General features: G+C 41.8%; 1 protein-coding gene across 1 annotated transcript in view; it reads right to left on the bottom strand.

Annotated features, from left to right (window-relative positions):
* Positions 1-12508, bottom strand: part of zgc:63587 (septin-2) — a 38716-nt gene that overhangs the window by 19512 nt on the left and 6696 nt on the right. The window contains exons 2-5 of the mRNA XM_014161492.2: positions 5204-5255; positions 4554-4653; positions 4253-4339; positions 2073-2196 (exon numbers count right to left, since the gene is read on the bottom strand). Of these exons, the coding sequence (XP_014016967.1) occupies positions 2073-2196; positions 4253-4339; positions 4554-4653; positions 5204-5230 (338 nt within the window). The 5' untranslated portion in view covers positions 5231-5255. The remainder of the gene's footprint in view (positions 1-2072; positions 2197-4252; positions 4340-4553; positions 4654-5203; positions 5256-12508) is intronic.

The following is a 12508-nucleotide window of genomic DNA, read 5'->3' as shown; positions in this document are numbered from 1 at the left end:
AGCATGTGACCATTTTTTGTTGTTTATTTGATTTCTATGTCGACTCAACCACAGGCATGTCAGGACAATCAACAGGAAATGGAGCTGGAAGGAGAGGGGAGGTGGAGGGAGAGAGGGAGCCCACACAGCAGCTGAGGGGGCAAGGGAACAGGAAGAATCACTGTTCCTGCCATCATCAACTATTGTACATACTCATACACACAGACATAGCTGCACTCATACACACAGACATAGCTGCACTCACACACACAGACATAGCTGCACTCACACACACAGACATAGCGAAACTCACACACACAGACATAGCGAAACTCACACACACACAGACATAGCAAAACACACACAGACAGACATAGCGAAACACACACAGCGAAACACACACACACACATACACACACACTAATTTTCTGCCATTGAAATCCTTGGGACACTCACTACAAAGTTCCAAACTGCCTCTGGAAGCAACGTCAGCACAAGCCTAAGATCACCATGCAAAGTGTCGGTCAAAAGTAGTGCACTATATAGGGAATAGGGTGCCATTTGGGATGCAGATTACTTCTGACTTATATTCACCCAGTGCTAGAGGCATCATTACAGACCCTGGTTCGATTCCAGGCTGTATCACAACCGGACGTGATTGGGAGTCCTATAGCGCGACGCACAATTGGCCCAGGGTCGTTAGGGTTTGGCCCGGGCAGGCTGTCATTGTAAATAAGAAGTTGTTCTTAACTGACTTGTCTAGTTAAATAAAAAAATCACATCCCCCAGTTGGACCCAGGCATTGTTGGGGTTCATTCCATATCAACTCCAGACAAATCAAGCCACTACGGTGAAAATGATGCCTTGTCCAATTCAACAGAGGAATTTAAATTAAATTGAAATGGAATGATGCCAATATTTTTTTATAATATAATCTTTGAGAACTAACAACCACCAAAATAAAAGCTAGACAGTCAGGGTGAATTTAAAATTACAACAATTTAGTTGTATTGATTTAGTTATTACATTTGAGCAAAAGAACAAAATGTATGGAATTTCAGGAAAATAGCTTTAAAAACGTTCTCATTTCCATGGAAGAATATAGAATCGCAGGAAATTAGCTTTAAAACTGCAACATTTTCCATCAGGTCCATGGCAAATGTGTAGAATTGCAGGAAATTATCTTTATAACTACAAACATTTATCTCAGCTCCATTTGTAGAAATGCAGAAAATTGGCAAAACAATGCAAAGATTTCTCTACACCACCAAGATTGGGGTGCTCTAAAATGTTCACTTAAAGGCCCAATGCAGAAGTTTTTCTCTCAATATCAAATCATTTCTGGGTAACAATAAAGCAACTTACTTTGATTGTTTTCAATAGTCAAAAAGAAACAAAAATTGTTTCTTAGGAAGAGCAATTTCTCAAGCAGGAATTTTGCTATGACTGTCTGGGAACGGTCTGAGTGGGGAGGAGAAAACTGAAAATGAGCTGTTATTGGTAGAAAGTTTTTATTTATTTTTTACTCTGTTTCTTATTGGTCTATTAACTAATTTCCCAGCTAGTGATGTCACCAGGCAGGCCAAAGCTCCATCCAGCTCTAATTTCAGGCAGTCTTTTCAAACAGCTCTTACACTAAAAGGGTATTATCATAGTGTTATTATTATCACAGTGTGGAAAGGTATATAAAACATAGGTTTTTGACTGCACTGGGCCTTTAAATTCAGCAGCGCTGACACGCCGTCCGTACCCATTGTCACGCCCACCACCTAAGCGCCTTTTTGATCCAGAAAAAACCCTGCACACAAACAGACAAAGGGGAGGAGGCTAAGGAAATGGTGAAAGGGTGAATGAAAGATTGGGGAGGCGAGGTAGGAAAGAGAGGGTGGGGGAGGGAGGTGAGAGGAAATTTGAGAGAGGGAGTAAAAGAGGATGGGAGTACAGGAGGGCAAACAAGTGGAGGGGGACTCAGAACAGGAAACAGAAAAAAATATGAGAAAACTCCTCTGTTTCTCTGTGAGAGAGATCTGTGTGTAGCTCTCACCAGCCATACACACCCACCTAGACACCCCCCCGCACGCACCCACACCCACCAGTCCTGGCTGTTGATGGCATCTCCGTATCCGGGGGTGTCGACCACAGTAAGGCGGAGCTTCACTCCCCTCTCCTCAATCTCCACCGTACTGGCTTCTATCTGCACCGTCCGCTCGATCTTTTCTACAGAGGGAGAGATTACATAAATAATATTTTGTTGGGTGTAACACACTAGGTTAAGCTGAGAGGTATCCCGGGGGACACGGCCTAATGATAAGTACACTACCGTTCAAAAGTTTGGTGTCACTTCAGAAATGTCCATGTTTTCCATGAAAACATACATGAAATGAGTTGCAAAATGAATAGGAAATATAGTCAAGACGTTGACAAGGTTATAAATAATGATTGTTTTAAAAAAAATAATAATTGTGTCCTTCAAACTTTGCTTTCGTCAAAGAATCCTCCATTTGCAGCAATTACAGCCTTGCAGATATTTGGCATTCTAGTTGTCAATTTGTTGAGGTAATCTGTAGAGATTTCACCCCATGCTTCACCCCAAAATGGAGTGATAGCCTTCCTTCTTCAAGATCCCTTTCACCCTTTACAGATCTCCCACTTTACCATCACCAAAGAACCCCCAAACCATCACATTGCCTCCACCATGCTTGACGGATGGCGTCAAACACTCCTCCAGCATATTTTCATTTTTTCTGCTTATCACAAATGTTCTTCTTTGTGATCCAAACACCTCAAACTTAGATTTGTCTGTCCATAACACTTTTTTTCCGATCTTTCTCTGTCCCGTGGCTGTGTTCTTTTGCCCATCTTAATCTTTTCTTTTTATTGGCCAGTCTGATATATGGCTTTTTCTTCGCAACTCTGCCTGCAACTCTTCACTGTTGATGTCGAGACTGGTGTTTTGTGGGTACTATTTAATGAAGCTGTCAGCTGAGGACTTGTGAGGTGTCTGTTTCTCAAACTCGACACTGATGTACTTGTCCTCTTGCTCAGTTGTGCACCGGGGCCTCCCTCTCCTCTTTCTATTCTGGTTAGAGCCAGTTTGCGCTGCTCTATGAAGGAAGTAGTACACAGCGTTGTACGCGATCTTCAGTTTCTTTGCAATTTCTCGCATGGAATAGCCTTCATTTCTCAGAACAAGAATAGATTGATGAGTTTCAGAAGAAAGTCTTTGTTTCTGGCCATTTTGAGCCTGTAATCGAACCCACTAATTCTGATGCTTCAGATACTCAACTAGTCTAAAGAAGGCCAGTTTTATTGCTTCTTTAATCAGTACAACAGTTTTCAGCTGTGCTAACATAATTGCAAAAGGGTTTTCTAATGATCAACTAGCCTTTTAAAATTATAAACTTGGATTAGCTTACACAACGTGCCATTGGAACACACGAGTGATGGTTGCTGATAATGGGCCTCTGTACGCCTATACTAGATATTCCATAAAAATTAAAATAAAATCTGTCGTTTCCAGCTACATTAGTCATTTACAACATTAACAATGTCTACACTGTTTTTCTGATCAATTTGAGGTTATTTTAAATGGACAAAAAATGTTGCTTTTCTTTCAAAAACAAGTATATTTCTAAGTAACCCCAAACTTTAGAACGGTAGTAGAGTTTCATTACTATTCACATCAAAGCTTCTGTTCCTTGTGACTCTAAAGCCTGCCTAAGCCAAGCCTCTGGACAAAATATCCAAGTTGAAAACAAACCCAGGCAGCCCCTAACCCCTTCTGCATATCTTAAGGCACTGGACAGGTGTAAGCACCCTTACGGAAAAAACACATGAATTTCACATGAACATGTAAAGTGTTCCAAAAACACGTTTTCATATGCTCACATATGATCTTATGTTACAACATGTAAAGCAACATGTGATAATACGAAACTACATGTGAAAACATGTGAAGTGTTCCAAAAACACGTTTTCAAATCATGTGTTTTTTTTTTGTAAGATCAATACTGCAAAAGCCAACACCATATTGCTTACACCTATCCGATCCCTTCAGAACTACAAACACAAAAACGGTAGGAGCTGGAGGTTGTTTTACAGACTGGCCAATAATCTAAGTCATGAGGAGGGGATGGGCCTTTGAAAGACTAATACAAATGATCACTCTTAACATCCCACTCCAGGTAATACTATACTGGAGACAGCAGAACAGATATTTCTCCATTATTAGTGAGTGAAGTGAGTGAGTGTGAGAGAGTGTGTGTGTGTGTACCTGCGGCCCCAGGGATGTATCGCTCTGGGTAGAGGTCTGTCAAAAACAGGCTGTTGATCAGCGTAGACTTGCCCAAACCAGACTCTCCTGCAGAAATACAGACCGGGCGTGATCATTCTAGGATCTATACATCTACAAGGCTGCATCCCAAATGGCACCCTATTCCCTATATTGTGCATTACTTTTGACCAGCCATTTGGGAAACAGCCCTCAACAAGACAACAGCATTCTGGCACAAAATAACTACTGTGTAGGTGAGTTTCTCTTGAATTGACATAGTTGGTGAATAGGTCATACTCACCAACGACCATGAGGGTGAACTCAAATCCCTTCTTCACTGACTTTCTGTGCACCTGGTTGGGAAGGTTGGCAAAACCCACATATCCTGCCGCCTCGGGGAACTGACAAACACATGGTTATAATGGTAATGCACTATAACTCACTAGGATTTGCATTGGAAGAGTCTTGAATTGTTTCTCCCCCTCTCTCTCTGTGCGGATACTGTTTATTGTCCATCCTGTTGCCTAGTCACTTTATCCCTACCTGTATGTACAAATCTACCTCAATTACCTTGTACCCTGCACATCAACTCGGTACTGGTACCATGTGTATATAGCCAAGTTATCATTACACATTGTGTATTTATTCCTTGTTATAATTATTTTTCCTCTCTGCATTGTTGGGAAAGGCCCATAAGTAAGCATTTCACTGTTAGTTTACACGTTTTTTTATGAAGCATGAGACAATATATCGCTCTCCTCCCTGACATTCTTCATCTCCAGCCTTTAGGAGATGTGTGTGAGAGATGGCTGGTGTAAATTGAGATTAAATGGAGGAGATATTCTAAAAAGCAATAAAGCTGCCGATGAAACAGCTGTGTTTATACAGGATGTCCTCTCTGAGTGCCTGGGTTAGGGCGTGTGCATACTAAAGAAGTAGGGGTACACTCACCTTCCCTTTCTCTGCAGACTGAGACATGGTCACTGCTGCTGGTCGCCTGAACCTGCAACCAGAAAAAGAAATATCATATAAGTCACTCAACACTAACATTAGCCTGGGTGCAAGTCTGTTTCTGCTTTAGTCAACTTGTTTTTGTTGTTGGCAAGGTAACAATGTAGCGTTGCTTAAGCGGAAGCAGACTGGCACCCAGGCTCTCTCGCCATCTCTGCTTGAGACAACAACTGTATAAATCACTCACCACCAGGGCTACACTCAACTCTTACTACAGTACTACCTTTAACATGCAGTAGTCACTCTCACCGAAATTCTGAATAATGACAGCATCCACACTAGGGCACTCTAAGCTCACATCTAGTCCCTCATGGAAATCCCTATTAACTGTATCACAGTCAACTGATAGAGCAGAAACAGGGCGGACAACAAGTTGGTTCCCAGACCTCCATTAAGAACCAGGTATGTTTAGTTAGGCTCCCACTGCTTTACTCTATGGCACTACTCAGATGACAGAGAAATGACCCTGAATGATAAATGATCACATAATTGCCACCAACCTGTGCCCTGCGCTGTGTAAAACCATCTGTTTGATCATAACACACTAGGCACTGACTGACAGGTCGTGTGTGATAAAGCGAAAGGGGGAGAGATGGCAAGCACAGCCAGACTACTGAACCCTGTTATGTAACTTTATTTGAAAAACACAAGAAAATAAGTGTAACAAATATTTTTGAGGAGTGTGTGCCATATGACACTTTAATATTGTCTGGAATCCATTAAAGAGTGATGAAGATGTATCTATTGCAGTGTTGTGTTCGAGATACCTAAAGAGAGACCAATTCAAGACCAAGACCATAAAAATGCGAGTCCAATTCAAGTCCATGTATTTCTGTGTTCATATTTCAGAACATATGGATTCTTTAGACATTCAAAATAGTGGAAAAAAATGCATGCTGTGGGAAAATAGAGACACTAAAAATGATTACTAACCCAAACACAGTGGGGAACAATGGGCCTTCTATGCCTTCAGAGAAGGGCTAGGGATTTATAAAATAATGAAAATAATAAGAATAATTATATTACTCTTTTCAATGATGTTCTGATTTAATCACTTCAGTTTTTGTTAGAAAGCAAAGGTTTAACACTGAAGAGAAAAAAATATACAATCAGGATTTTTCTTTGCTGGTCTCTGGAGAGATAATTCTAGCTCGCTAAGTCAGCCATTGGCTAGGCCATCAGAAAGGCATCTGCCATTCAACTGTATTAGGGCAGAATTTGAGTGACAGTGGAATGAACCAATCACATTGACTTAATGGGTGGGACTGTTTTTACAAAAACTTATGGAAACGTCTGCCTTCTTGAAGGCCAACAGGTCACTGTGCAATAACGAGCAGTAGTTTCCCACGGTCTAGCTAGCTAGCTTTTGTTGTCGGCTAGTTTGCAGCGGCTGCAGCAGGTGTTATCAAGGAGGATGTTATTGTCAATTTCTTAGCTTCTCCCTTTTCAAGAATAACTTTAAACAAGAAGTTCATTTTTAAATGATTATCATCTGGTGAGTGGAACTGTGTTTAATATTGCACTGTACTTGCTGTTAGCCATCTCTTTGAAAATAACTTGTGTGTGAAACATCGTTGCATTTGAAGTGGAACTGACAGCATTTTAGCAACATGAAATCATATTACAATTTCTTCATATACACCCCCAGGAAGAATATGACACTTAAAATATATATATATCCTGTCAGAGCTACAATAGGCCTTTATACAAACAAGCCATTTGCCACATGGGCCTGCCATCATTCACGTTTAACCTTACTGTGTGTTTGCAACAGCGCAACTTTAGATCATTAGAACACATTTATTTGCCAAAATTTAAAAAAAATACACCCGAATGTATTTCTGTAAATATGTAAACACCTCCATTCTGTAAATATGTAAACACCACGGGAGTCCTCTTACATTTGGGAACTTTACAGTCCTATTTATCAAACAACCATGAAAAAGTAGGCTCTCTCTCCCTCAGTTATGCACATCAACAAGATCAACAATTAATGCTAGCCAGAGCAAGATGAGCTGAAATCTAACAAAGGAACATTAGATAAATGCTCAAACTTTTTCAGCTAGTTGGCTGTCAAAATTGCACTGATAAACGATGGGCAATAGTAGCCTTCTCATCCTTCTGCAGCTTGCCTGCCAACGCATGCTTGTCCCATCCAAGCACCCAACGTAACTGGCAAAAGTTGGCTAGCTTGCAACTTCCAGACACAAATGAGACAACACCTCACTCTGACCATTTTGCAAGAGGAAGTAATAGATGTACATTTCGATTGGGAAATACTTAACCTGTTGGGGGTAGGGGGCAGTATTGACACGGCCGGATAAAAAACGTACCCGATTTAATCTGGTTACTACTCCTGCCCAGTAACTAGAATATGCATATAATTATTGGCTTTGGATAGAAAACACCCTAAAGTTTCTAAAACTGTTTGAATGGTGTCTGAGTATAACAGAACTCATATGGCAGGCAAAAACCTGAGAAGATTCCTTACAGGAAGTGCCCTCTCTGACAAGATCTTGTTCTTCTCGTCTCTGTTTATTGAAGACTGAGGATCTTTGCTGTAACGTGACACTTCCTACGGCTCCCATAGGCTCTCAGAGCCCGGGAAAAAGCTGAATGATATCGAGGCAGCCCCAGGCTGAAACACATTTGCGCTTTTGGCTAGTGGCCGATCAGAGGACAATGGGCTTAGGCGCGTGCACGAGTCGACCCCATGCTTTATTTTCTTTCGTCTTTTTACCTAAACGCAGATTCCCGGTCGGAATATTATCGCTTTTTTACGAGAAAAATTGCATAAAAATTGATTTTAAACAGTGGTTGACATGCTTCGAAGTACGGTAATGGAATATTTCGAATTTTTTGGTCACGAAATGCGTCGTGCTCGTCACCCTTCTTTACCCTTTCGGATAGTGTCTTGAACGCATGAACAAAACGCCGCTGTTTGGATATAACTATGGATTATTTGTGACCAAACCAACATTTGTTATTGAAGTAGAAGTCCTGGGAGTGCATTCTGACGAAGAACACCAAAGGTAATAAAATTTTTCTTATAGTAAATCTGACTTTGGTGAGTGCTAAACTTGCTGGGTGTCTAAATAGCTAGCCCTGTGATGCCGGGCTATCTACTTAGAATATTGCAAAAATGTGTTTTCACCGAAAAGCTATTTTAAAAATCGGACATATCGAGTGCATAGAGGAGTTCTGTATCTATAATTCTTAAAATAATTGTTATGCTTTTTGTGAACGTTTATCGTGAGTAATTTAGTAAATTTTTAGTAAATTCACCGGAGGTTTGCGGGGGTATGCTAGTTCTGAACGTCACATGCTAATGTAAAAAGCTGGTTTTTGATATAAATATGAACTTGATTGAACAAAACATGCATGTATTGTATAACAATGTCCTAGGTGTGTCATCTGATGAAGATCATCAAAGGTTAGTGCTGCATTTAGCTGTCTTCTGGGTTTTTGTGACATTATATGCTAGCTTGAAAAATGGGTGTCTGATTATGTCAGCAGAGTACCCAGCCAGAAATAATCTAATGTTTTGCTTTCGTTGTAAAGCCTTTTTGAAATCGGACAGTGTGGTTAGATTAACGAGAGTCTTGTCTTTAAAATGGTGTAAAATAGTCTTATGTTTGAGAAATTGAAGTAATAGCATTTCTAAGGTATTTGAATAACGCGCCACAGGATTCCACTGGCTGTTACGTAGGTGGGACGATTTCGTCCCGCCGACCCTAGAGAGGTTAATGGTTGTGCAGTTTATCAGTGCAGTTTTAGACCCCATCATAGCACTGAGACTGCACTTGTGAAGGTGGTACATTACCTTTTAATGACGTCAGACCGAGGCTCTGCGTCTGTCCTCGTGCTCCTAGATCTTAGTGCTGCTTTTGATACCATCGATCACCACATTCTTTTGGAGAGATTGGAAACCCAAATTGGTCTACATGGACAAGTTCTGGCCTGGTTTAGGTCTTATCTGTCGGAAAGATATCAGTTTGTCTCTGTGAATGGTTTGTCCTCTGACAAATCAACTGTAAATGTCGGTGTTCCTCAAGGTTCCGTTTTAGGACCACTTTGTTTTCACTATACATTTTACCTCTTGGGGATGTCATTCGAAAACATAATGTTAAATTTCACTGCTATGCGGATGACACACAGCTGTACATTTCAATGAAACATGGTGAAGCCCCAAAATTGCCCTCGCTAGAAGCCTGTGTCTCAGACATAAGGAAGTGGATGGCTGCAAACTTTCTACTTTTAAACTTGGACAAAACAGAGATGCTTGTTCTAGGTCCCAAGAAACAAAGAGATCTTCTGTTGAATCTGACAATTAATCTGGATGGTTGTACAGTCGTCTCAAATAAAACTGTGAAGGTCCTCGGCATTACTCTGGACCCTGATCTCTCTTTTGAAGAACATATCAAGACTGTTTCAAGGACAGCTTTTTTCCCATCTACGTAACATTGCAAAAATCAGAAACTTTCTGTCCAAAAATGACACAGAAAAATTAATCCATGCCTTTGTTACTTCTAGGTTGGACTACTGCAATGCTCTACTTTCCGGCTACCCGGATAAAGCACTAAATAAACTTCAGTTAGTGCTAAATACGGCTGCTAGAATCCTGACTAGAACCAAAAAATGTGATCATATTACTCCAGTGCTAGCCTCCCTACACTGGCTTCCTGTTAAGGCAAGGGCTGATTTCAAGGTTTTACTGCTAACCTACAAAGCATTACATGGGCTTGCTCCTACCTATCTTTCCGATTTGGTCCTGCCGTACATACCTACACGTATGCTACGGTCACAAGACGCGAGCCTCCTAATTGTTCCTAGAATTTCTAAGCAAACAGCTGGAGGCAGGGCTTTCTCCTATAGAGCTCAATTTTTATGGAATAGTCTGCCTACCCATGTGAGAGACGCAGACTCAGTCTCAACCTTTAAGTTTGAGTTTATTTTATTTTTACAGGGACAGTGCACATTAATCAACGTTTCAGTAAAAGTGCCGGTTTTAGCCAGCCGGCTAATTTTCAACCGCAGTCCCTGGGCAGGTTATTAAAAAACAATTACAATATAGACAATCAAGTCTTTACTAAAGACACATCTCTTCAGTAGGTCCTATGATTAAGTGTAGTCTGGCCCAGGGGTGTGAAGGTGAACGGAAAGGCTGGAGCAACGAACCGCCCTTGCTGTCTCTGCCTGGCCGGTTTCCCCTCTTTCCACTGGGATTCTCTGCCTCTACCCCTATTACGGGGGCTGAGTCACTGGCTTACTGATGTTCTTCCATGCCATCCCTGGGAGGGGTACGTCACTTGAGTGGGTTGAGTCACTGACGTGGTCTTCCTGTCTGGGTTGGCCCCCCCCCCTTGGGCTGTGCCGTGGCGGAGATCTTTGTGGGCTATACTTGGCCTTGTTCCGGGATGGTATGTTGGCGGTTGGAGATATCCCTCCAGTGGTGTGGAGGCTGTGCTTTGGCAAAGTGGGTGGGGTTATATCCTACCTGTTTGGCCCTGTCCGGGGGTTTCATCGGATGGGGCCACAGTGTCTCCTGACCCCTCCTGTCTCAGCCTCCAGTATTTATGCTGCAGTAGTTTATGTGTCGGGGGGCTAGGGTCAGTCTGTCACATCTGGAGTATTTCTCGTCTTTTCCGGTGTCCTGTGTGAATTTAAATATGCTCTAATTCTCTCTATTTCTTTCTCTCTCTCAGAGGACCTGAGCCCTAGGACCATGCCTCAGGACTACCTGGCTTGATGACTCCTTGCTGTCCCCAGTTCACCTGGCTGTGCTGCTGCTCCAGTTCCAACTGTTCTGCCTGCAGCTATGGAACCCTGACCTGTTCACCGGACGTGCTACCTGTCCCAGACATGCTGTTTTCAACTCTCTAGAGACAGCAGGAGCGGTAGAGATACTCTCAAAGATCGGCTATGAAAAAGCCAACTGACACTTACTCTTGTGTTACTGACTTGTTGCACCCTCGACAACTACTATGATTATTATTATTTGACAATGCTGGTCATTTATGAACATTTGAACATCTAGGCCATGTGCTGTTATAATCTCCACCCGGCACAGCCAGAAGAGGACTGGCCACCCCTCAAAACCTAGGTGTCTTCCAAGGTTTTGGCCTTTCAAGGGAGTTTTTCCTAGCCACCGTGCTTCTACACCTGCATTGCTTGCTGTTTGGGGTTTTAGGCTGGGTTTCTGTACAGCACTTTGAGATATCAGCTGATGTAAGAAGGGCTATATAAATACATTTGATTTGTGTTTTTGTATACTTATGATTGGGACCTACTGGCTTATTATGTCAGAGTTTATGGACTGCTTATCTTTTAACATCATGCTGTGTGTGACTGCTGTCTTTACATAGGCCCTATGCAGTGGAGAAGTGGTGCCTGGAGAAATGGGTATACTATAATTTTGCCAAAAAGTTCCCAAACTCCCCATCCAGCAAAGGAAAGGCACCCTGTGTGAAAAATCCTGTGTTTTCCTATTTTTTTTTCATGAGTTTTCCTCTAAATATTTCAGATTTTCACTCTGAAAATCGTGATGTCTAAGCCCACAACAATGCTTAAACCATATCAAATCTGATTGGGTGGGCCTGTCAAGCCCAGGCCCATGCATGTCTACGCCCCTGATGCAAACAGCGCATGATGACAACTGCGCATCACAAATGGCCTACTAGCCAACACTTGGGACTAAACTTTTTAAATACCTGGTTTGCATACCCATTGTTGCCTTACTTAACATTTACTGGTAGATATGTCTTTCCTACCCTATTGGCTACCAATGTTATTCTTCTGAGAGCTGCTCCAAGCCAAAACCAGTTGAGAGCTGCACACTCTTGCTGCTTGCAGATGATATTCTGCTGAACTAAGATATGTGTGCGGCGCACATGTGAATATATTTCACATGCTTTGCGATTGTGTTGGCTACTTTGTGCATGATTTCTCTATTGTACTACATGATTGATAAGTCGTATACCTCCACTACACTACTTTGATACGCAACAGAAGGGATTAGGAAGTGAGTATACACAATGCCCACTGAAAACAAAAGTGGGTATACGGTTTAAACCTGCGTATACCCTCCACTACACCAATGGCTCTTTGTGTTTTACAAAAAGTGCATTCTCCTACATGAGTGCGCTGGTATTACAGTTGCTGTCCTTTCAGAATCACAAACTTGTCACACACTGAAGGCCTATAGGTTCACCACTGCGCAAACATGTATAAATTAGATAAAGGAGT

This window comes from Salmo salar, chromosome ssa20, assembly GCF_905237065.1.
Source record: "Salmo salar chromosome ssa20, Ssal_v3.1, whole genome shotgun sequence".
Classification (NCBI taxonomy): domain Eukaryota; kingdom Metazoa; phylum Chordata; class Actinopteri; order Salmoniformes; family Salmonidae; genus Salmo; species Salmo salar.
Note: the sequence above shows the minus strand (reverse complement) of the source record. Positions and strands in the feature narration are given on the sequence as shown.